The 26,156-nt window shown below is 47.5% G+C and overlaps 1 protein-coding gene across 3 annotated transcripts in view; it reads left to right on the top strand.

Moving 5' to 3' along the window:
* The first annotated feature begins 608 nt into the window (after positions 1–608).
* Fam81a (family with sequence similarity 81 member A) overlaps positions 609–26,156 on the top strand; it is a 61,150-nt gene continuing 35,602 nt past the window's right edge. The window contains exons 1-3 of one of the 3 annotated variants that reach the window (XM_057768234.1): positions 609–731; positions 18,419–18,515; positions 19,454–19,727. In XM_057768234.1, the coding sequence (XP_057624217.1) occupies positions 18,505–18,515; positions 19,454–19,727 (285 nt within the window). In that variant the 5' untranslated portion in view covers positions 609–731; positions 18,419–18,504. Of the gene's footprint in view, positions 732–1,294; positions 1,504–18,418; positions 18,516–19,453; positions 19,728–26,156 lie in introns of those variants that run through there. The other 2 variants (XM_057768235.1, XM_057768233.1) reach the window with 2 other exon arrangements.

Raw genomic sequence — 26,156 nt, 5'->3', positions numbered from 1 at the left:
ATTCCTCTGCTTTAGGATTGAATCCAATACACATTTACAGCCTGTGCAGCAGGTGATACGGAAACAGAAGCCATCCCACGAAAGGCACAATGTTAGGTCAGATTGCTGTGGGAGAGGACTCAGGCCAGGACCCTCTTGGTCACCACCGTTCTTTTTACACATGTCTAATTCATGTGTGTTAGGTTGTAATGACCAGGAGAAAAGCAGAGTCCTCTCCCCTTCTCCACCTCCATCTTCTCCATTTCTCCTTGGAGATAAAGCATAGTTTCTAGCACTTGGCAGATATTCAATAAACACTGTTGGCTGAATGAATGCTATATTCATTAGCTGTGTGTGTGTGTGTGTGTGTGTGTGTTGGGAGAGTTATTACTTTACAGACGAGGAAATTACAGAACACCCAAGACCACTCACAAATGACTTCAGGATCGTGGATTCCAAGGCCAGACCTATCCAAGTGGCTGCACAGCCTACGTTCTTTCCAGCTTCCCCTGAATTGGGGGGCTGCGAGGGCTAGGGAGCCGCTAGACTGGAGCATATGCACTGGGTAAGCTCGTGCCTCTACGTAAGAGCTCCGAACCAGACGCGGCGAGGCGAGCAAAGGTGGGATCCCCCACTCCGCTTAAATCCCACCCACGGAGAGGAAGCAAAATTGTGAGTGGATCCTGCTGAGAATCCAGCACCGATGGGAAAGAAGGCAGAGAGAGCTAGGATTCTCTGGGAGCTCGGCAGAGGTAGGAGGGCTGGGAGGAAAAGCAGCATAGCTAGCATTCTTCCTGGGGTCCTGTTTCTTGGACCGATATGTGCCAACCACGGTGATTCCCTCATAGACACTTGTCGCCTGGAGGGTTCCATCACCTGTACAGGTGGGGCGACGGAAGGAGCTGTATACTAGACTGTGATCTCACCTCTAACTTCTTCCCAGTTCGTGGTGGAGAGCACAGATAACTATTTTGGTGGGAACCAGGCTTGGTACATAAGGGATGCTAGGATTCTCGGGGGGGGGGGGTGTGACGGATGACATTGCGACCTGGAAGACTGGGCGCTCTCATTCAAGCAACCTTCTCTACACCTACCTCTGCCTCCAAGTCGACGCGCCCTACGACAGGACTGAGGTTCCTGAAAGCAAGTCCCCGCCCGCTGACTCCTTGCTGCGAACTGGGTGGGGACCCGCGGTGCCGCGGAAAGGCTATTTTGGGTGTGGGAGCGCGGAGGGAGGAGGGGCGCCGACGGGCTGGGCGCGGGCGCGCGGGGAAAGCCTCCAGCTCGGGCTGCCACGGCAACCGCGTCCAGGCAACGCGCCCGGAAGCAGCTCTGGGCGGCGCGCGGCGGCTCGCGCCCTTCCCCGGGTGGGGGAGCCGCGAACCCCAGGCCGGGCCGCGCGCGCGCCGATTGGAGCGCGGGCCCGTAGCCGGGTTCGCCCCGCACAGCCCCGTGCTCGCGGCCACCACATCCAGAGCGCCAGCGACGACATGGGCAGCCGCGGCGCGCCCGATCCGCGCGCGGGTGAGTCTCCAGGGGTGCCTCTCCTCCCCTCGCGGCCGGCCGGGCATCCTCTGGATTCAAGCAGCGGGAGCTCCAGCAGGGACCGTTGATGTGACCTTGGAGCAATCACTCCACGAATAGGCATGGGATGGTGTTGGGGAAAGGGGGTGAAGGGTGAAGCTGCGCGTGCCCCGTGTGACACTCTGGACGCGAGAGGGTTAACTGCATGCTGACGCGCAGGGCTGAAGTTGGGCGCAGAGCGCAAGTGGCATTGCATCTTCGCGGGGGCTGCAAGCTAGCAGACAGCAGAGCCCCCCGAGGGACTGTTTGAGGCGAGCCAAGGGTGTGCAGAGTTTGCCAGGACTATGACAAGTCTACCACCCCCAGTCAGAGCTGAGTGACCTTGGGTGGGTTAGCCACACTGCTTCCCCGCGGGTTCCCTGTCTCTCTCCAGTTGCAGCGCAAGGCTGTTTTGCTGGTACTGTGAGCTGAGGAAGGGCCCCCTTAATCATGTTTATTCTGCAAGGGTTTTCCAAAGTGGCCAGAAATGTTACCATTTTCTGGAAGATTATGGAGGGAACACTCTGTGGTCCAGGAAGGCTGTTTAAATGCATTGATCAGAATCCCATCTGTGCTCCTAAATCCTAAATCCATTTCAGGCTTAAGCTACTGAATACTTCTTTCCAGTAGTTGATCTGATAGGAAACTTTGTGTCTGAACAGGTAAAATCAAAACCCAGTAGTGGCAGGCAGTGGCAAATTAAAGTGAGTCATTTCTTCAATGTGCAGAAGCTGTGTGTGTGTGTGTGTGTGTGTGTGTGTCGCGCATGCGTGCACTCATCTTAAAGTCTGTGTGTGCTGGTGTTGGAGATTATTTCACAGAAATTCTGCTGGGCTGGTTTGGATCTCCGGAGGGAATCTCTTGGAAGCAGGGACAAACATTTTGCATTTGCTTTTTAAAGACTGGTGGTAGTGGTGGTGGTGGTTGTGGGGAGCTGACAAGGTGGCTCAGTGGGGTAATGTCCTTGTCACCAAGCTTGATGACCTGAGTTTGATCTTCAGAACCCATACTGTGAAAGGAGAGCATCACCCAACCCCCGTAAGTTGTTCTCTGATCTTCACACCCACACAAGGCACACAAGCTAAACAAATAAATGTAATGAAATCAACGAATTAGGTTTCTGAGAGTAAATATGTTCTTTATTAAGAAATGTACATTGCATCTGCCTCTCTCTCTCTCTCTCTCTCTCTCTCTCTCTCTCTCTCTCTCTCTCTGTGTGTGTGTGTGTGTGTGTGTAGAGGTGACTTACAGGCTGTGGTATTTCTTCTAATTTCAGCGCTGACTGGTACTAAAAATGACAAGGATGCCCTTTTTCATATTTTCCATCCATAAACTCTTTCCTCTAAGGGGACACAAAGGGTGCCCAGGATTCCTGTCCCTGGATGGTTGAGACATCTCTGACTTTGTGTTTCAAGGACACTCTTGGTATCTGTGGGAATCTGACTTCCTCCGTGTAAAAAGGTGGCCTGGGAAGCTAAGTTTTCAGTTAATGAGCAAACTTCTGCCAGCTTACCTATCTGAGGGCTTAGAAGTCCTTAATGGGTTACCTGCTAGAAATCTGCCCCCATGCAGATACAAAAATCCCTGTTGCCCAGGAATTCTGTCAACCAGCCTACAGCCCTTTAAGGACAAGTCCTCGACCTTAGAGCCTCCATCAGCAGAGGACTCATCCTCCTGTCCCTGCGGCTGCTAACCCATGTGACTTCTGTCACTTGGGCTCTCTCCTCTTTTGTGTATTGCAGACACGCTTCTTCTGTATTTTCATTTTCTGTCTCTGAGTTCATCTCTACTTTCTCCCCTTCTACCAGAGTCTAAGAACATGACTTCCCCCAGAACGCCCCTTTCTGGGTTCTACTCACAGAATCAGGATGACTTGGCCCTAACTCCTTCATGTCACCTCCAAGCCTTAGAATGTGGTACTGTCTTCTTGGCCTCAAGTCTCTCCTTGTGTTTCTGGCTTTCAGTACTTCCCAAACCTGATAGGCCCTCAGAATCGCCAGACACGTTTTGAAAAAGACAGGCTCATTTAGACTCTCTCAAATATCGAAATGGAATCATTAGGATGGTTTAAGACCATAAAAAACCCAAACCAATCAACCAAACTAAACCCTTTCTCTAAAACAACAACAACAACAACAAAAGATAAGGCTTAGCTCAGCAACATGGTCTGGCAGCTAAAGGCACCTGTCACCAAGACAGACAACCTGAGCTTGCGCCTCAGAATCTACACAGTACAAGGAAAGATGGACACTTCTAAGTTGTCTTCTGACTTACACATACGTGCCAAAATACACACAATTAAAAAAAATTGTTTGTTTTGTCTAAAAAGAAAAAAATGGGGGTAGGAAGGAGAAAACAGTTATTTGATGCTGGCTCAGGCAGGGAAAACACTTCATTTGCTTGTAGGCAGAAGTCATGAACAAAGACCTCTGCGGTTCTTGCTGGTGACTTGGGGTTTCACATCGAAACTTGCCGCACTCAATGACCTTGCAGTGCCTCAGCCTTGACCCCCGTGTCTCAGCCTTGATCCCTATGGCTCAACCTTGACCCCTGTCCCGTGCCTTGACCCCTGTGGCTCAGCCTTGACCCCTGTGGCTCCACCTTGCCCCCCATGCCCCAGCCTTGACCCCTATGGCTCAGCCTTGACCCACATGGCTCAACCTTGACTCCTGTGGCTCAGCCTTGACCCCCAGGACTCTGCCTGCATTTCCCTTCAACCACTAATACCACAGACATGCTGAGTTTGAGCCGGTTTTCCCCTTTCAGGAGCTAGGACTTGGGCTTCTTCCCACTGCACCAACTCTGTCTACCTACTGTGGCTTTCACCATCCCCGAGGACTCCAGCCCCTGCATTCTTGGCGTTGCAATACTTCAGCCCATCTGCAGGGCTCCACATCTTTGGTCTTGACATGTTGTTGTTTTTTTTTTGTTTGTTTTGTTTTTTTTTTTTTGTTTTTTTTTTTGAGTCAAGGTCTCAATATGTAGCCTGGCTAACCTGGTACTCACTCTGTAGACCAGTCTACCCTCAAATTCAGAGAACTACCTATCTCTGTCTCCAGCCTGCTGGGATTTTTTGTTTGTTTGTTTTTATTTTTTTTTAAATTTATTTATTTATTTATTAAAGATTTCTGCCTCTTCCCCACCACCGCCTCCCATTTCTCTCCCCCTCCCCCGATCAAGTCCCACTCCCTCGTCAGCCAGAAGAGCGATCAGGGTTCCCTGCCCTGTGGGAAGTCCAAGGATCACCCACCTCCATCCAGGTCTAGTAAGGTGAGCATCCAAACTGCCTAGGCTCCCACAAAGCCAGTACGTGCAGTAGGATCAAAAACCCATTGCCATTGTTCTTGAGTTCTCAGTAGTCCTCATTGTCCGCTATGTTCAACGAGTCCGGTTTTATCCCATGCTTTTTCAGACCCAGGCCAGCTGGCCTTGGTGAGTTCCCGATAGAACATCCCCATTGCCTCAGTGTGTGGGTGCACCCCTCGCGGTCCTGAGTTCCTTGCTCGTGCTCTCTCTCCTTCTGCTCCTGATTTGGCCCTTGAGATTTCAGTCCCGTGCTCCAATGTGGATCTCTGTCTCTGTCTCCTTTCATCAGCCTGCTGGGATTAAAGGCATGTACCATGCTGTCATCCTTGGATTCCTTGGATTCCAGTCTCCAATCCCCAAACCACCCCCATTGTCTGTATTTTCTTCTCCTAGCCTGCCAGTCACAGAGACCCCTGGACTGGTTCCATTTTAAATTGATGCTGGCTTTAATTTCATGGAGGCTTGCTTTTCTATGAAACACAAGAATTCCATGTCATGAACTCAGACTGCATCCACTTTGCTCTGAGTCACAGCTTTGTACCCTTTAAACCCCAGGTTCCCTTTCAGAAAGTGGCTTTTGACAGATAAGACAAGAGTGTCCACATTCTCTGTTACTGCCCCCACCTCAGTGTAAGTCCAGCTGTACCCGCCTTGCATCTCCAAGTATTTCCTTCTCTACCTCTCTGTGTCCTTGTGTTTCTGGTCTGAAATTCAGGAACATCTCTGTGCCTGTCCTGTGTCTAGCCTAAAGCCATTCCACACCCTCAATCCCCAACTCTGTCCTTGACTACCCTGTTGGGAATCTTGTTTTGCTAGAGTCTCCATTCTGTCCCCTAGAACCTTCTCTAGTGAAGGAAGTGATGGTAGTTATAGCCATATGTGGCTACGGAGCTTCAGGATGTGACTACTATGACCAAGGACCTGAGTTCTTATTCTCTTCTGTACTTATTTTTGAGACAGGGTCTTGTTGTCCAGCCTTGGCTGTGTTTGAACTCACAGTCCTCCTGCCTCAGCATCCTAGGAGCTGGGATTATAGGCACGTACTATCACTCCTGGCTTGAACTAAGTTTTCAATTTATGTGGATTTTAGGGAAGCTTAAACTCAATTGAAGCAGCCGCAGGGAGCAGTTGGTTGCTGTGTTGGGAGGGCAGAGCCTTGCTCAGGCTGCTCTGTTGATCTCAGTGGAGCTCCTCTCTTCTGATGGATCACTTCCTTTATCTTTCTAGGGAAGCTGCCTCCCCACGGGGCCTCCTAGAGGAGTCTTGGCTGTAGAACTGAGCCTTTTCTATGCCCTTCTCCTCGACTGGTACCCTGCTGCCCTCCTCCTGTGCCCCTCTTTCTGTCTTCATGCCCTGTCTCCGCAGGGTCCTCACATCCCTCATTTGGTGACTTTCTTGCTGGCCCCTAGCTGTACTCTGAACTTGGATTGTTCTCCTTCTCAGCTTCAGTATCAACTCAGAGCCCACCCTCCTGTGCCCAGTGGGAGCTGATGCCTTCTCTGGCTGGAAGGCCAACACTTCTCACCCTTGTTTTGTGGATGAAGGGAGTGGAGTAGAGGAACACAGCATGACTGAAGGCAGTTCTTAGGGGCAGAGCTGAGACGGGGGCTCTGGCCATCAGACCCAGCGAGATCTCCCACCCCAGCTTGGCTCAGGTCCCTGACGTGGCTATTTTATCACTATTTTATCACTCTGGCTTCCTTAACAATTTCCTTCCCCTGTAATTTTTTTTTTCATCTTAAGCTGATTCAGATTTATGGAAATGTTTCAACAATAAACCGAAAAGTTCTGATCTCTCTTTCAGCCGCATTCTATAAATATTAACTTTCAGCCACACTTGTTTTATCTTGCTGGCACTTTCTCCCACTCTCTCTTTGCATCTATTTGTGGATGTGTGTGTACAGACACACACTTAACTTGTAATTTCTCCTGCACCGTGTCAGAGCAACAGGGAGAAAATGTACCTGTGCTGTCCCAAATACTCAAGCATGTGTTTCTTTCTTTTAAAAGCACATTTTCTTATACAGCACTTGTCAAAATCAAGAAATTAAGTTTGAATCAGTGTTACTCTCTAATCTACAGATATTAGTCAGGCGTCCTAATAGTATCTTTATACAGAAGAAGAGGAAAATTTTTTTCTAAAGTCTTTGGTTTAGGGATGAGGATCCAATCTAGGGTTTAAAGCACTCCATTTGGTAGTGTGTATGTGTGTGTGTGTGTGTGTATACACATATACATTTATACTTTTAAATACGACCTGTTAGTGTGTATAATGTTACTTATGTGTATGTTTATAAAGCTGACCATTTGGTACTGGACAGCCAATCGGTGTGCTCTTCCCTGGGTCAGACTATTTCCTCCCCTTCCCAGCATTCCTTTGCTGCCTGTAGTTCTTTGTGTAGGGCTGAGGCCTCAGGGGCTTTCCCATCCACTTTAGCATCTATGTTATTGTTTTCCTTGTTCAGCTCAGGTTTGTGCAGCCGTGTTGCTGAGACTTTATGGGTGCGGCTTCCCACATTACCCGGAGACAGAATCTCATGGCAACCCTCCTGAAGCACTGTCTCTTATAATCTTTTATCCCCCCCTCCTTCCACCATGTTCCCTGAGCCTCAGGTGCAGGAGTTATATTGTAGATGTATTCACTGGAACGGAGCTCCACAATCCTGCATCTTGATTGGCTGTAGTTTTCTGTAATAGTTCTCTCCATCACTTTCAGAGAGAAGTTTCCTTGATGAGAGGGTGAGGGCCACACTTACCTGGGGTCAAAGGACAAATATTTAGAATACAGTTAGGGATGATGCTGGTATAGTAAGGAGAGGTTGCAGATTCCCCTCCAGGATCCGCAACTTCACCAGCCCCAGATAGTTAGCTAGGTTTCCAGCACCAGGCATGATTTCCCTCTTGTGCAGGCAACTTCTCTCTTTCCACCATGAAGGGCTCAGGGACGAAACTCCTGTTCTCAGGCTTCAGTCGGTGCCTTTACCTGCCCCCTCCCCTTTTTTAGATAAGATCATATTCCCAGGCTGGTCTCAAAACTTACAGCAATCCTCCTGCCTTAGCCTCTCAAATACTGGGGTTCCAGGAGTGACCCCACCTGCCAGTCTCCTCAGGTGAGTATTATGCTGCCTTAGCTATCCACCTCTTCCTCCTTCCCTTCCTTCTGAGAGGGTCCCCCAAGTAGCCTGGTTTGACCTGGAACTCTTGATCCTCCTGCCTCTGGTTTAGTTTGGTTTCTTTAATCTAGGTCCGTTTCCCAACTGTTTTGTCTTTTATGACGTTGACACTTAAGAAGGGTCCAGCCTGTGTGTGTTGTAGCTCTATGATTGGGCTGTGGTTACAGTTTGAATGGGGATATTCTTTCCTGATCTCACCCTCTCTGAGTCAGTTCTTGAACCCCTGGGGCTGTGCTGACTCTGCACCTTGTCACAGTCTCAGGGATGGCGGTTGTTATGTGTGGAGGTGTATCCTTCGTAACCTCCCTTCTTTTATCCGTCCTTCTGCTTGGGGAGGTGTGGAGTCGAAAGCCTCTGCAGGCACGGTGACCTCAGTGACTCTACTTCTCTCACCAGCTGCTTTCTGGCAGGACCCCTTGTGTTTGCTCTTGGCTCTTAGTCACCATTTCCTCCACTCTGCCCTCTCCCGATCCTCCCTAGGCTGCCTCGGTTCAACGACTACCCTGGAATACCTGGCTCAGAGGCCTCTTCCTCAGAGCCTGGTTCCCACAGCCCTGCCATCTGCCTGATGGCCTAGCCCGGTTCCTGTGTTGTGTTTCTCAGCCACGTTTGCTGGAGGCTTGCTAGTGTTAATTCCTGTTTAATAGCCGGTCCTGTGGCATGGGGCTCCATTCTCTCAGCATTGTGGAAGCTCAGTGAATATTTGTTAACTGGATCAAAGTATTTGTTATTTCTTTTTTATTTATTTCGTGTGTGTGTGTGTAGGCCCGAGTCTGATGTACTCATTCTCAGTTGTTATTTCACCGTGTCCACTGGGGAAGGGTCTTTCAATCGAACTCAGAACTTGTGGATGTGGTTAGCCAGGTTGCTCTGGGGATCCTGTCTCTACCTTTATAGGCAGAATTATAGTGGGCTGGCATAGTTATATGGGTTCTGGGGATCGGAACTTTGCTCCTCATGATTGAGAGAGAGAAGGGCTTTAGCCCCTGTGCCCTTTCCCCTCTCACACTACAGGATTTACTTCGGTAATTAAGCAAGGACGTTCTCAGAGCCACTGAGGTGCTCGGTGGTGTGACTGGTGGGTATGAGACCTGTGTCCATCCCAAGAGTCAGGTGCAGTTTGGATCTTTAGCAAAATGGTGGGTCACTTGAGTATCAACACCCCCTCTCCTCCTCTCTCTTCCCCTCCCTCCCTCTTTCTGTGTGTGATGTAAATATGTGTTTGCATGCTTTTGGGCTGATGCATGTGGAGACCGTGTGATGTAGATATGAATTTGCATGCTTGTGTGCTCATGCCTGTGGAGACCAGTACTTGACCTTGGTGTCTTGATGGTTTGTTGAGGCAGTCTCTGGACTGAAGCCAGAGCTCGCTGACGGGCTGGTCTAGCTAATCAGCTTGCCCTGTGACTCTCCCGTCTCTGCTTCCCTGAGCCCTGAGATTGCAGGTGTACTGCTATGCCCACCTGGCATTTACATGAGTGCTTCGGATCTGAACCTGGGTGCTCAGGCTTTACTTACCGAACCATCACCCCAATCTCTATTTTTTTCTCTCTTTCCCTCTTTCTCCTTGAAAAGGGTCCCATGCGGCCCAGGCTGGCTTCAAATTCATTATGCAGCCAAGGATGCCCTTCAACTTTCCATCCTTCATCCTCCATCACCTGAGTGCTAGGGCCACAGCTGTGCAGCCCCACGCCTAGCTTTCTGTGACTCAGGGGATGGGGTCCCGGGCTTTGTTTGTGGGAAGTAAGCACCAGCTTGAGGAGGTGTCTCCATGCTATAGGCATAATAAATGCTCCCGATAACCTCTTAATTGGGGTGTATGTTAACACAGCGAGCACGTGTGGTTGGGAAAAAGGAGTAGACTGAACGTGAGAGAAGGGATTCGCTCCTGTTTCATCCCGGAGAGTGAGCTGCCTGCTCCCTCCATGGTCTGGCCTCTTCCTCTCAGCTCTTTATGGTCTCCCCCCATCCTCCTCCCAGTCATCGTCCAAACCTTTTCCCTTCCTGTCTGCTAGTTCCTTTCTGTCAATCACTCCTACATCCTCCTTTCTCTACATGGATGGTTTTAGCTTTTGACTTCTTGGATGGGGTTTTCTTTTTCTTTGGGGGAAATTGTCAAAATTGAATGAAGTGTTCCATCTCACTGGCCCGGCTGGTAGAGATGACCGATCAAGTCTATGTTCAGACCCCAGTTCAGCTTGGGGTGAGATGGCCAGTGAGTGGTTACTGCCAGAGGTCTGGAGATCTGGAGCTCTGAGCAGTCAGGAACCTCTCCCTGCCCCGACCGAGAAGGATGCTGATACTCAGAGCCATCATGCGCTCAGGGTGTCTCTGTCAGATCCCAGATTTAGATTCTAGCCAGGTCCAGGAACACAAGGCTTGCGGACACCAAACTTTCATGGGGCTCAAGAGGCACCCAGAGGTTTCTGTCCCTCAAGGCAGAGTGAGTAATATCATGGTGGACAGGAGACAGAGAAGTGGGGTTCTTCTGCGCTTTCTTTTTGATAGCATGTAGCAATTATACATAATATACATAATGTCAGATTTTATTACATTTTCATACATGTACATAATGTATTTTGATCATACTTCCCTCCCCCATCATGCTATCTTCCCGCTCCCCCTTTCTGCTGATTTTCCTCTTTCTAGTGAGACCCATTTCTGTGTTCATGACCCTCTCTTTCTTGCGTGTGTGCACATGTGTGTATGTGTACATATATGTATGCATATGTGCATGCATGTATGCATGTGTGTGTATCCTCAAGGATCTCCATAGGGTTGCTTACAGGAGTGTGGGTAGAGGTTTGATCACAGGGGTATGGGCACCTTCCCAGGCATCTCCTTCCCCCAGCAACCATAGATCCTTGCAGAGGATCAGGGCATCCTGGGCCTCCATGACAGGATGTGGATGGGCCTAACCTTGTGATGGCACCCAAAGCTGTGAATGCCACCGACTTGTCATCCCCAGAAGTCGGCATACCATACCCATGCCCACTTTCTCCAGCTCTTGGGTGATGGTTCCTGAATCTTGGACGGGTGAAACAGAGATGTCCTATTTGTGGCTGTGTATTTGGCCATCATCTGTTCTCAACGCTTTGACCACTTAGGAGTCTGCATTCAGCCCTGATCACTGCAAAAGAAAGCATCTCTGACCAAGGCCCATGGCCGCACAGGCTGACCTGATGATTGGCTTTCATCTAGACTCTCTCCCTTCCCTTCCTCCGTTCCCAGGATCTTCACGACTCTCTAATATAAAACCAGACAGATTTTTGGAGAAAGGGGAAGCTTGTTTGCTTTTTACTGTTGGGTGATCTTTTATTTGTTTCTTTTCTCTGGCTCAGCAGTTAACTGATATGATCTTATTGCCCTTTATTTTATGGTTCTGGGAATTGAAGCCAAAGCTTCCAGCATGCTAGGGAAGCAGTTTACCACTGAGCTACACTCCCCCAGTCCCTTTGATTTTTTTTTTTTTTTAGAAATGTAGTTCTACTCAGTGGTTTAAAACAAGTGATCTAGTGGAATATAGTTATTTCTTTCCATCACACCAGGAAAGTGGCTGGGAATACATTGCCTGAGAAGCATCAGAGAGCTTGAATAAACACTTGGGTGTCTCCTGAAGCAACACCTAGCTTTTAGCTCGGATGGTGTGCACAGGAAGTGACTGGGTTCCATAGGACCCTCCCCCTGGGTGCGACTGTCTTCCCTGCTGATCAGCGGCCAGCTCCCAGCCCCTGATAGCTTGTGGCTGTGGCAATGATACCCTTGACACCCTTCGTGGGTGAGGCAGAGATCCTGTTGCTGGAGTATGGCTTAATAAGAGCGTGTTTGTGTGGGAGAGAATGTGTGGGGCTGCTTTTTGAATTAGGGAATTCTTAAAATTGTTTAACTGGGAAGATGTTATTCAGACACCCCTGGTGCCTTGAGCTTGTTTTTCTGTTTATGTCATATTGCTTTTCTCCCTGTTTTTTAATTATCTGTGGAAGGGCTCAAGAGTCCTCCCCTGCTCTCTCTAAATGGTCAGAGTGTTAATGTGCGGTGCTGCAATCACTCCGGATGGGAGGATCTCTGGGAAGGAGATTCCCAGGTAGGCAGAGAAGGCAGTGGTGTCCCCTGAGCGCCCAGACAAGGGCACAGGCTGGAGGCTGGGGGGTTCTTCCAAGCCCGCATCCTTAGTCTTTCACTTAGGAAATCAGGCAGGGTAGAAGCCTAAAGTCACACACAGCCAGCCTTCTGCCTGCAGAACCAGAAGTCGTGCCTTCCCTGTTCGTGGGTGAACCCTGGTGCAGCTCGGGTGTAGGTAGAGAGTTTATACCCGCTTTTAATAATATTTTTTCTGTTCTTGCTGTTGCACTTGGCAGATTCCCTTTTTAACATTTGGTAATGTGTCTTCGCTAATGCTAGAAAGAGAAGTCACTAAATATAGCTACTGGAGAATGTAATATTAAGACATGTCTTTGGTTGTGACTACATGCTTGCAGGAGTGCATGGGTCTCCTGCAAGGTGACCTGAAGCTGATGCCACACTCACGATGGAGGGGCATCTTGAGTCAGCCATTGGTATGTCACTTGGGAGGAGTACTGTCTTAGTCACTGTTCATTGCTGTGAAGAGACACCATGGCCACGGCAACTCTTATAAATAAAGGAAAGCATTTAACTGAGGGCTTGCTTAAAGTTTTAGGAGCTTAACCCATTATCATCATGGCAGGGAACATGGATGCAGGTAGGTGTGCCACTGGAGAAACAGCTGAGAGCTACATTCTGATCTGTAGGCCGAGAGAGAGAGAGAGAGAGAGAGAGAGAGAGAGAGAGAGAGAGAGAGAGAGAGAGAGGCTGGTGTTATGGTAAAAATAAAATGCCGCAGGTCCCCAAGTGGCAGCAGTGGGCAGCAGGCATGAGACCACTGCGGGCCATGAAGGAAGCCAGTCCTAGGCAGGGAGCCACATGTCGGGTGAGAGACAGAGACATGGATAGGCACACCATGCAGAGTGAGGTTGGATATTTATTTGGTGGGTTATGGAAGGGAAGGGAAAAAAGAGAAGGGGAGAAGGGGGAAGAGCAGAGAGAGGCAGAGAGAGAGAGAAAGAGAACTAGAGGGGAGAAGGGAGAGAGACAGAAAGGAAGGATTCAGGCTGGAAGCTGAAGAAAGATCTGATTGACTCAGTGGAGGGGAGGGGGAGTGGGCAGGGCTCGTCTCTTAAAGGGACAGGACAGACCATTGCAACTGGGCCTGGCTTGGGCTTTTAAAACCTCAAGATGGCTCAGAAGTTAGCACTGGCTGCTCTTTCAGAGAACCAGGTTCAATTCCCAGCCCCCACATGACAATTCACAACTGTCTGTAACTCCAGTTCCAGGGGATCTGACGTTCTCACACAGACGTATGTGCAGGCAAAACACAAATGCAGACAAAAATATAAAAATAAAAAAGTCATTAAACAAACAAACAAACAAACCTCTACGCCCATTCCCAGTGAGGCCACCCCTCCTGGATCTTCTCAAATAGTGCCACTCCCTGGTGACTAAGCAAGCAAATAAATGAGCCTCTGGGGCCGTTCTTAGTAAAGCACCACAAGCACCTCAATAATTTAAAAAGATGGGCTTTTCCTCGTTAGATAAATGAAAAGGCTGATGAGCCTCTATGAGCATTTGTGAAGAGGGGGAATGCCTGGCTTCCTAGGTGCTACAGACTCCTATAGGACATGGTCCCTGCTGCCCTAAAGCCCCTCATCCACAAACAGTTCAAATAAACAACGGAGATTTAAATAGCATTTCAAAATAACTGCTATTAATAGACGAGAACAAAACCAATCTGTTTTTGCAGGGATTCTCCTCACAACACTGGCATCATTCTGAGCCCTGGCGAGTGGGCTGAGGTAGTGCCACCAAACTGTTCCTTGCACTCTGGGGGTTGTTTGTGAATCCATGTGACTGACAGAGGTCGGCAACTCGCCGAGATGGCTGGAAAGCCAGGAAATGTGTTCAGCATCCTAGAACTCCTTAAACTTTATTTTAGATTTTTAAATTTGTATTTAATGCATATGATGTTTGGCCTGCCTGTGTGTATGTAACGTGTGTCATGTTCATCATCTAGTTGGTCAAAAGAAGGGGCTGGATTCCCTGGAACCGACGTTATGGATGGCTCTAAGTTGCTGTGTGGGTGCTGGGAACTGAACTCAGGCCTTCTACGTGAGCAGCAAATGTTCTTTACTGCTGATCCTTTTCTCCAGGCCTCCCCCTCACCCCTTTATTTGAGATAGCGTCTTTGGCAGCTTAGGCTGGCTTTGAACTCACGCGTAGTCAATGATGACCTTGAACTCTTGATTCCCTTCCTCCACCTCTCCAGTGCTGGGATTGGAAATGTCCTCTTACACTGGACTTATGGTGTGCTGGAGGTGAGACCCAGAGCTTCTGCATGCTTGGCAGGCTTACTACCAACTGAGCTACACCCCAGTCCTCTGAAACTCAGTGCTATGAATCCAATAGAAATCACCCCTCACCTGTCTAGCGCAACGGCATTCCCGTTGTGAGTGTAATAGAGTAGAGGGGAAGAAAAGAAGCCTTGGCAAGTGTGTCAAAGCCATTTCACTGGAAATATCTGCTTGGGACCCATGTAAGCCCGTCACCCAGCCCCTGGAATTGGAGCTTTGGAAATGCGCTGGGTGTCGTGTTGCGGGTGGCGTGCTCCAGGTGGCGTGCTGCAGGTGGCTCGTGCTGCGGGTGGCGAGCTGCGGGTGGCATTCTGCGGGTGGCGTGCTCCGGGTGGCGAGTTGCTGTGTCTGTGCTGGATGCCCAAGTTCGGCAGGCAACCCAGGCCACGATCACAGCTGTGACTGGGACAGAGGCACCAGGCTCAGGTCTCATAATTCAGGTGCCTGCAGGAGGACGAGGAGGTGAAGCCGACAGCATATTTGTTCTAATTGAACCATGGTGTCTTTTGAACCCAGCATGATGCTTGCGTCTGTTTTTATAGCTCAAAGTGAACACTTTCTACATTCGCTACTGCTCCTTGGTTTGTTGTTTTATTTGAGAAGTACTTGTTCAGATTTCTGCAATCGTGAAAATAACATGCTTATTAAAGTGTTTTAAAAATGAGAACAGAATGAAAATATGCTTAATGTTATTGGTTGCATTTTCGCAGATTTCTTTCTACTGTTTTAAAAATGTACTATAGAACAGGGCAGGAGGGTTGCACACGGGTCATTCCAGCGCCAAGTCAAGGCGGGAGGATTGAGATTTTGAGGCTACCCTGGGCTACATAGCAAATTATTGGCCAGCCTGGACTAAACAGAGAGAGCCTATGGCAAACAGGGAAGCAAACAAGATTACTGTCACAATATTTAAAGTGGTTAAGCCTTTGTCTTGCCCCTTCCAAGGCAGTGGAGGTTTCTGGGGGTGCTTTAGGATCCGGATAGTGTCAAAGAGTGGTGAAGGGAAGTCATTGCCCATTGGTCAGGTATGTACAACACTGCATGTGAGGGTGTGAGGATCCGCAGCCTCACTGACTACATACGGTCTGAATGGTTCTCTAGTTCTCCCGGGTCCACCTCACAACCAAAACGCCACCTCCATCTTTGAATATGCTGAGTTAGGATAATTTCTTTTCCAGGAATGACTCACCTGGTCTCCAAACTTCTGGTCTTGGGGTGGGCCGCGTCGGCTGCTTACAAAGAAGAAGCCAGGCCTGATTTCTTGTGTTAGCCTGCTGTCTGAGGCCTGTTGGGGAGTCTTGGACAGCTATGGCTGTTTCTCGTGGTCTTTCCTTGGTCTGGTCAAGCTGGATGTGTTGACTTTGGGAATTAGGTATCCTGGTTTGAGCTGCGCAGTCCTTCTTCCCTCACCAAAAGAGGTAGTAGCCAGATAACGACCCTTCACACCACAGAGGCAAATCCAGCAATCTAGCACAGGGGGTAGGTAGATAAGAGAAGAGGGACATAACGTTTAAAAGTAGCCTCAAACAGGGACTGGGGGGTGTAGCTTAGCTGGTAGAATGCTGACTGGAGACAGACCGTAAGTTGGATTCCCATGTTCTGTGTAGACCGGGCATGGTGGTGAGTATCTGTGATGTTAGCACTCACAAGTAGAAGCACGGGAATCTGAAGTTCATGGTCATGCTTGGCTACCTAGTGAAGTCAAGGCTGGTTTAGGCTACATGGAGCTGTCTCAAAAAAAAAAAAAAGCAATAAAACAAAACAAAAACCTCAAAGCAGCCTTAGGTGTGTTCAAGTCATGTATGAAGAAGGGGAGCTGTGGGGTCAGATGGGAGAGGGAAGGAGAGCAGGAAACTGTTGGCCTGTGCATATGACAGGACAGTGGGGAGATTGCGCTTGCTCTTGGATGTCCTGTCCCAGGCATCTGTGCTGAGCCAGGGTAGGGCAGCTTCTCACCATAGGAAGCTGGAGGGCAAGCAGGCATGGCATTGGGGCTGTGGTAGCAAGAATGGAAAATTTGCAGGATCTCTAAAACCTGAAGTTAAGAGGGTTGGTGGGGTACCCCAGTGGCTAAGGCTGTTTGCTTCCAAGATGGATAAAACCCCATCTGAAAATAAAATGCACCCCCATAAAAGCATCCCTCAGGGACTTATAACACAATCAGAGTAGCGCATGACCCTGACCTTTCTGTTTACACCGTAGACCCACTTGTCAGAGAACAGATCCATAAACTAATGGGAGATGCTAATATCAGGCAGGCACACCAGAGCTGACCATGGGAAGATCTGGAAATACCGCCCGGGAAGGGGCTTAATCTAGTGATTGATTAGCAGCCTCTAGTTCAGCTGAAATGGAGATTCCCTCCCACTACTGTGGCAGAGTCCTGGTGCCAACCAAGCAGGTGACTAAATGGATGAGCAGATTCTTGCAGCACCCACAGAAGGTCGCCAACCCCAAGCGTATGCTGGAGTCTTTCATAAACTTATGCCATAGGGAATCTAATATCGTGGAGTCAGTGCCAGATAATGGAAGTGTTGGGGCTGAGCGAGCCTGTCTAGGAGTCAAGAGTGTATCCTCTCCTCTTTCACACGGTTCATCTGGGTGGGGTTTCCGTAGCTCAGGCGGGTGGGTGGCATCAGCCTCAGTGAAGGGATGGCCAAAATCTACATCTAGCCTTTGGTTTGTAATGAATGGGACTGATAGTCTCAGTAAAGAACTCTACAGTACAAGATAATTCCTTAATTGCCGGCAGTTCTGACTGGGGCGGGGGACGGTGCCAGACAGGAGTGGATGGTTTCTAATAGATGCTAAATGAGTTTTTAGTTGGGCTGTTTCATTAATGAAAATCCCATAAAAGTGTCATGTAGCCTCAAAAGTGTAAGTATTCCTATGCGTCCAAGTTTCCACGTTCTATGATTCTATTTTGTCGAAATGGTAGAAATTCTTTCGCACCTAAGACCTCGTTGAACATCATAGCCTGTTTGACATGAGTTACTTTTTGTCCTCTTAAATGTAATTTGTTTAAAAATTGAAGTTCTTTGTCTGGGGAAGTGAAATGTTCACATTTTGAAAGTCTAAAAATAAAACACTGGAGAACTGATGCCAAAACAATGGTGTCAGTCAGAAATGCTTCTCAACCCAGTGTCGGAAGGGGCTAATTACAGAAAAAGCGCCTCGGCACCAGCACTCATTGTTTAAGCCAATTAACCACCGGCTTGAGAAACCTAAGTTCTAAAACCTTTGAAAAACTCCCGTTTTCTGATGAATCGCGACAGCCAAATAATGTGCAGAGGTAAGATTTGGTATGAATGGTTATCTTTTATAACCAAGTTTTTCAATTAAGCATATCCATGCCATTTTCTTCATGGATAGATCGGTTCCCCCAAATCAGCTTCCGTTACACATGCATTGTTTTTATTTTTGATTCATTTAGAAACAAGAACAAGCATTCTTAATTGCTCACCAAATCAGATTTACTAAAGTGGCTTACTCAAAATCTCTACAGAGAAGTACAAGATTGAATAAATCTATTAAGGAAACTGCTTTGGGAACTGGAGGTGTTGCTGGGTGGCAGAGCAATTGTCTAGCATGTGCGAAGGGCTGGGTTCTAGGCCCGGTATTTCTGGAGGTGAGGTGAGGGTCTTGCTTCTGGGAAAGTTGTTTTCGAGCTCAAGATGAGGGTGGGGAATGCGGACACTTCTGAAACCTCCATTTAATGGTCCTCGAGGCTCTGTCTGATAAGGATTGGCTGCCCTAGTGTCAGGAGCCTTTGGTTTTCAAGCCTTTTCCTCCTTCTTGGGAAGCACTTGGTTTTTATTTCATGTGTAAAGTCAAAAGCATTTACAATTACAGCTGATTGGTGCAGCCACATAACTTAGGAGCCTCCTGGTATCTTAAATAATCAGAGTTTGAGGTCCTTTATATCCTAGGTATAAACTGTTCAATAATTTAGCACTTTTTTTTCCCCAACAGATGTGAAGTATTAAAAAGAAAATGGCCCAACAGGACACTGTATTTCCTTCTCTTGTCACCCAAGAAGGGTATACTATCTGGAAAATATGCATCTAAGGTATACTTTTTCTTTCCACCAATTCCACAAGGGTTGCTAGAGGGTGTGAGGGTTATGATAGAGAGAGCTTCTGGCCATTGCATTGTAAAGGGTCATTTTGTTTAAGGGCAAGAAAAGCATTTTAACATCCTCTCTCCTGTGGACCACCCCATGACCCCCAAAGGCAGAGATTTCACAGTGGCTCTGCAATCGACTTGGGTTTCCAGCCAACAGTGAAATCACGGTGGAGCTGGAGGCAAATGTTCTCATTATCCCTTTGAAATTGGGAGTTGCTTATTGGATGCCTGTGGGGAAACACTGGCTTACAGAAAGGCATTGCGCAGCCTGCATATCATAAGTCCTTGCTAAATGAGCCATCATTTAAAAAGTCAGGTGATCTCACAGCCACATCTGATTTTCCTAGCTCATCCTGCAGTATCATTTTGATCGCCCCCCTCAAAACAAATAAATTTTATAAAGGACCTCATTTCTTTTTATGGGTGAAACAAAACCATGGCACCCCAGGGGATATTCTCGCTCTCCAGAGTCTCCAGCCTTGTGGTTGTCTCCTGTAAGATATCTGTTCCTCATTTCTGGGACTGCCTGGCCCCTAGAGACTCTGGAGTTCATGGTCACTGCTTTGGGGACCAGGAGAGGGAGGCAGTAGATCAACAGACCTCTGGGGTCAGCCTGCTCTGGCTATCACACCTGATAAGGGGAAGCCTCCTGCTTCCTGGAGGCCACGGAGCCTGCTAACAGCCCACTTAATTCCATGGGCATAGTCACCTTAAAGTCCTGTCTAGCTCCCAAAGAAAACTCTTTTGCGTAGAAACTTTTCCTTGAATCTCATTTGTTCATGGAGACAATTTGTATTTCTTTCTTTGGGGAGTCTAACATCTGGCTTGAAAGATTTCCATTTCCCCACCAGTCACTTGTCACCGTGTGGTTCTCTTCGGCAGGCGAGTGAGGACCATGCCTCGACACAGCCAGTCCCTGACCATGGCACCCTATTCTTCTGTGAGCCTGGTGGAGCAGCTGGAAGACAGGATCCTCTGTCATGAGAAAACCACGGCAGCCCTGGTGGAGCATGCCTTCCGCATCAAAGACGACATCGTCAGCAGTTTGCAGAAGATGCAGAACAAAGGGGGAGGGGACCGCTTAGCCAGGCTGTTCTTGGAAGAACATATCAGGAATATAACTGCCATTGTGAAGCAACTGAATCGGGATATTGAGGTAAGGGGTGGCAAGCCGGTGATCATGGTCATCTCCCTAGACCTGGTCCATGTCAGGTTGCCCAAGTCTGAGTCCCAACTGTCAAACAGTCATGTGTGCGTGCTTGGTGTGTGGTGGTGGGCGGGGTGGGTGGGTGTACTCACCCACTCATACATGAACAGAGGTTGACTTTGGTGATTTTCTTCTATTCTCTATCTTTCCTAGTTTCATTTCTGTTGCTGTATAAAATACCCAACAGAAAGCAACTCAGAAGACAAAATGTCTATTCACTTATTTATTTTTATTATATGTGCATTGTGTTTTGCTTGCATGTGTGTCTGTGTGAGGGTGTTGGAGCCTTCGGAACTGGAGTTACAAACAGTTGTGAGCTGCCAAGTGATTGCTGGGACTTCAACTCAGATCCCCTACAAATACAGTCAGTGTTCTTACCCACTGAGCCATCTCTCCAGCCCCAACCAAAGGGTTCATTTTAGCTTACAATTCCAGCTTCCAGCCCATCATTGTGGGGAAGTTGAGGTAGGAACTTCAAGTAGCCAGTCACGTCACATGCGGGGCAAAGGGAAGTGAACTCTTGAGTACAGTCTGCTTGCCCGTCAGCTCGATGTCTCCACAACTTCACACCCAGCCACGGTGGATTGGCTCATCTCACATCAATTAATGTAAGACACCCGCCCCCACAAGGCACCCCACAGGCCAAGACACCCACCCCACACAGGCATACCCACAGGCCAATCCAGTGTAGAGAGTCCCTCACTGAGTCTCTCCTTGTGTGAGTCTAGGTTGTGCCAAATAGACAATTGAACTGTCTCACTACTTTATTTTTTGAGACAGGATCTCTTACTGCTCCTGGAACTGGCCTTTTCGACTGGGCTGGCTGGCCAGCAAGCCTCAGAAATCTGCCTGCCTGTCCTCCAGCTCTGCAGCTGTACACACACCGCCATGCTGGGTTCTTACATGGGTGCTGGGGATCCAAACAGCTCAGCAGCTTGCGTAGCACTTGCTCTGCCAACTGAATCATCCGTCCAGCCCTTCTCCGCTTTTGTGACGAGCACTCACAGTGTAGCCCAGGCTGGCCTTGAACTTGCAACTCGTAGTAGTCCTCCTGCCTCCACATCCCAAATGCTAGAACTTCAGGCATTTGGCACCAGATCTGAACTGTCTGCCTTGTCTATTACTAGATGTTTCTAGAACAGTGTCTTATGTACCCCAGGCTGGCCTAGCGCTCTATATAGGATTACCTTAAACACCGTATACTCCTGTTTCTACCTCTTAAATGCTGGGGTTGTAGGTGTGTATTACCATGCACAGCTTCATGGCATTCTGGAGACCAAAACTAGGCTTTTGTACACACTAGGAAAGCACTCCATTAACTGAGATACATCCCAGCCCTAGGTTTGCTTTAGGGTAGGGTCCCAGTTGCAGCCTGACCTCAGATTCACTGTGGAGCCAGTGTTCCTTGAACTCCTGATCTTTCTGTTTCCTAATTCAGGGATTAAGAATGTGCCCCACAGGATTGAGAGGAGACTCAGCAGTTAAGATCACCCGATGCTCTTGCATACGACCTGGATTTGGTTCCCAGCACCCACATGGCAGCTCACAACCATCAGTAATACCTCCAGTTTCAGGGGATCTGGTACCCTCTTCTGGTCTTCTCAGATACACAGGCACACACAGCAGTCATTCATGCAAAACACTCACACACATAAAATAAAAATAAATAAATCTTTTAAAAAATGCTTTGTCTCTTCTTTTTAATTTTTAAAAAATTACAGTTTTTTTTTTATTTGTGTGTGTGTGTGTGTGTGTGTGTGTTCATGTACTATGGTGCATGTATAGAGGTCAGAGAGCACGTTCAGGAGTCAGTTCTGTCCTTCTACCATGTGAGTCCTGGGGATCGAACTCAAGTCATCAGCCTTAGCAGCAAGCACCTTTACCTGCTGAGCCATCTTGCCTGCCCTGTCTTGTCTAGTCTTAATGATCATCAAAGAAACTTCTTGCAGGAATATCCGAGTTACATTAAAGTTATGCGGTATTTGATGGCAGTTACTGTCAATGCTGTTTGTGTTTATTCTAAATTTACCTTGCTGATTATTAAATCATTTTGTTTTGTTTGCATCTCCGTGGAGATGGAGAACCAGACAGAAAGTTTTCCTGTGAACCCCTTCATGCCTTAGAAGATGGTTATTACCTAGGTTACCCGACCAGCCCTGGCTGCTCCAGATGAGATGTTTCTAGACTGAAATGATTATATAGTGCATGTTGTATTGTTCAGGCAGTTTGGGTGTTTGAATGGCTTCTCACACTCCTCTTTATTTGTTCTGGCGAGGTCAGTGATGCCTATTCTTAGAATTTGTAAGTTTATTTCGAGTTTTAAGTAACCACAAGGACCATGCAATTTAGCTCAGAAAGCTTAAGACCCACCAGGCATGGCCTGGGTTTCCAGCTCCGCAAAAGGTCAGTTTCCTTCACATGTCATTCTCAGCCACATGAGTAAAAGGGCGGCCAGAGGGGAAACCTTTGTTTCCTGTTGGGTGCTGTGCTTCAGTCATGCTTTCCTAGGCAGATTTGTATTTTTGTTTATTTGTTTGGAGACAAGATTTCATGGGGCCTAGGCTGGCCTTGGAGTTCCTAGTGTCTTAAGATTGACCTTCAGCTTCTGCCTTCTGAGTACTGGCATTACAGGTGTGTACCGTCAGTTTATGTAATACAGATATGACTCAGGGCTTCATGCATGCTAGGTCAACATGCTACCAACTGGGTTACATCTTCCAGACCCTAGATTTGTGTGTGTGTGTGTGTGTGTGTGTGTATGTGTGTTTAAATAGCTTTATTAAAGTGTAATTTAAATGTCACAAAAAAATCCAGTGACCAGTATGCAATCAAATGAGTTTTAGTAAATTTATAAAATTGTGCACCCATTGACATGATCTCATTTTAGGACATTGCCTCCTCCCCAAATTCACAGGAACTCTACTCTCACCCTAGCATCAAGCAATCCACGTAAACACTTCAGACAACATCCCACGTTTCCCAGGCGGGCCCCCACGCACTGTGGAACAGAGAACCACACTCAGAGCTTTGCACATGCTTGGCTGCTCCTCTTCCCCACTGAGCTCCTTGCACAGCCCGCCTGTTAATGTCTGCGAAGTCTGCCTTAGCTTTTTTCTCTTTTATGGTTCATGCTTTTAGTGGTATGGCCTAATAACTGTTTGATTACTAGCCCAAGGATGCAGAGGCTTTCTCTGGTGTTTTCTGCCAAACTTTCAGTTTTCATATTTGATTTTGTGAGTTAGCTTTGGTAAATGGGGTGGCATGAGGTAAGACATTCGCTGACTAGAACAGACTGTGAGCTTCTCAAGTAAAAGCGTGTCCTATTCATCTTCTCGTGTTCAAGCAGTGTTGAAAGGCAATTTGGGAAGGCTGTCAGGGTACCCGTTTGTGTCGTTGGACTGGAATATGGAGAATGGTTCATTTCTAAATAATAGGAATTTATTTAACATGTGTGTGCACTTGTGGCAATGTGTTTACGTGGAGATGGGTGTGAGTTCATTTGGGGGCCCAAAGACAGCCTCACGTGTCATTCCTGTACTCCCTTGAGCTCTGCACCTCTTTGCTTCTTTGAGACAGGGTCTCTTACTGACCTAGATCTCCCCAAGCAAGGTGGCAGGATGTCCAGTGAGCCCACAGACTCCTCCTGCTGCCATCTCCCCAGCGCTGGCATTACAGCTACTCACTACCGTGCCAAGAATTTTTATATGGGTTCTGGGGACCAATTGCAAGTCCTCATGTTTCAAACAAGTACTTCAGTGACTAAGTTGTCCCCCAGTTTCCACGGGTCCTTTTAGAAAGATTCAGGATCTATTCTTGGAGGTGCTGTCCCTCGTGACTTAATAGTCACCTTTCAATAGTCTCCCCTCCCAGGACTGCCGCGATGAGGGTTGAGTTTCAACACGATTTGGGAGGGGACACCATTATCTAACCCAGGACAAAGCTTAGGAAATGAATCCGTGCTCAGTTTAGAGTACAGACAGCTGTGGGGTTGCTGGAACTGCAACGCCTTTTCATGTGACCATAAAGTGACCCACAGTCTGAAGCCCATGCACAGGGGTGCTGAGAATAAGAACAGCCCTACTCTCCAATATACTCCTTTCCCTTTTCCATTTGCCCCTTGGGAGCTCTTCTAGAACCCTGAACTGTATTTATCTATTTGTATTGAAGACACAGTCTTTTATAGCCCAGGCTGCCCTTGAAGTAGCTGTGTCGCAGAGAATGCCCTTGAACTTGGGATCCTTTGGCCTCCACCTCCCAAGTGCTCACTGCACAATCCAGAAAGTAACATTTCAGAGGTAGCTTTATAAACTGAGGGTTCTAGGGGCTGAGGATGAAACTCAGTTGGTAGAGAACCAGCCTACCATGTGTGAAGCCCGGGGTTTGATCTCAAACATAACAGAAACAGGATGCGGTGGTACGCACCTATAATCCCAGAACCTGAGAAGTAGAGACAGGAAAATCAGGAGTTCTAGGTGATCCTTGATGATATAGGAAGTTCAAGGTTGGCCTTGGCTACATGAGACCCTGTCTCAGAAAAAAAATGTTTAGTGTTTGAACAATTTATGGTGTAGTGAATTTGAAATCACAGTTTTGTTTTTCTACACTATCTGAAACACATTTTATGTAATGATGTTTCTTGCCTCGTCTAGAAAACACTCTTTTTCATTTCCATGCATTTTTAAGAGTGTACAAATTTTGCAAATGAAAAGACGATTTCTGTTGTAGAGGTGGAAAACTGAATAAAATCTAATTTGACAGAAAATTTGCTCTGGGTATCCGAATGTTTACTTTCCTGTCACTGGTAATAATTATGCATCATGCCGAAGTAACGGCAAGGACGTTTAGAAACTTAAGATTCCACCGTGGAATGCCAATTAGATGGGTCTGTATATATTTTTAACCTAAGCGTGTCTGCTTAGACACATCTAAAATGAAGGCGCTTGATGAGACATTCAGATTGCTGCACTCTAGCCAAATTTCCTCAAAGGAAAATCATGGCTGTATTAGCCAGTTTGGGCTGCTATGACAGATGACCACAGGTTATGTGGTCAGATAGCAGAGATTTATTTCCTGCCATCCTAGAGAGTAGGAGGTTCAAGGTCCAAAGCCCTGCTTCCTGCCATCAAGGGAGAGAGCAGAAGCAAACTCTTTTCTTTTTATTATTTATTATTTATTTTTGTAAGTCAGGAATCATGTAGTCCGTGCCGGTCTCAAACTTGATATCTAGCCAAAGGTGAGTTGAGCTGCTGATCCTCCTGTATCCTCCTCCCGAGTGCCGGGATAACAGATGTGCCTCACCATGCCAAGTGTGTGCAGTGCTAGGGAACAAGCTCAAGGCTTCATGTGTGCTAGACCAACTTTACCAGCTGGGCTACATCCCCGGCTGGCATATTGTGCTATGTGTGGAGCCCTTGCTAGGAATCCCACCATTAGGCTTCCCATCCCTATAACCTAATTATATCCCAAAGTCCTTGTCCTAACACTGGAGGCTAGGGGTTCAGCATATGCATTTTAGGAGGATAAGTGTGATGGAGAATAAAAACTTTAAAGTCCTAAAAGGAACTCTTTGCTTATCAGCAATATAAAATTGGGAGGGTAGGGTGTCTGGAAAGAGGGCTCAGTACTTAAGAGCACTTACTGCTTAATCATGAGAATTGGAGTTCAGATTCCAGCACCCACATCAGATGACCCAACTCCTGGGCACCTGCGTGCATGTATGTGCACGCACGTGCACACACACAAAACACAAATAATAAAAATAAAAAATATTTTTAAAAAGTTATTACACAGAAGATGAGAGTGGTAAAAAGATGATAGCTGCATATTTAAAATGAAGAGACATTAATATATTTAGATTGTATTCAAGTACAATATTTGGCATTTTATTTGTGTATTTGTGTTGGAGGACTAGATTCTTACAGAGTTTCTTCTGTAAATTGCTTAGCTTTTTGTTATTTTTTGTTAATGTTTTATACTTTTCAGTTCACTCTAAATGTTTACTGGGTATTGTTTTGTTAAGAACTGTGACAGTAGGTCATTTTTTAATAATGTAAAGCTGAAGCTAAAGCTGGTGCCAATAGCTGAAGTGCACTCCAGTCTCTCGGCGCAGCTGGGGAAATGGAGATACGTTCATTTTGTGTGTTGGTAAACACGCCTGGAGGAGGCTTTGTGCGTCTTTGTCTTGCAGCTCTGAACACCATCACAGGCAGGAGAAAGGACGAAGGATGACATCACACCACTAGCCTAGGTCACCCTCAGAGAACCAGAACTAAATTGTAACTTTCATGTTTTTAGTCCCCTTAAACTGTTTACTGTATGGTAGGAGCTCAATAAAGATTTCCTCGTTAGCCGCCCCAGGTTCCTTGTCTCTTCCAAAAT

The sequence above is a fragment of the Chionomys nivalis genome, chromosome 4 (genome assembly GCF_950005125.1).
Source record: "Chionomys nivalis chromosome 4, mChiNiv1.1, whole genome shotgun sequence".
NCBI classification, from domain to species: Eukaryota; Metazoa; Chordata; class Mammalia; order Rodentia; family Cricetidae; genus Chionomys; species Chionomys nivalis.
This window is presented reverse-complemented; position numbering and strand designations above follow the sequence as displayed.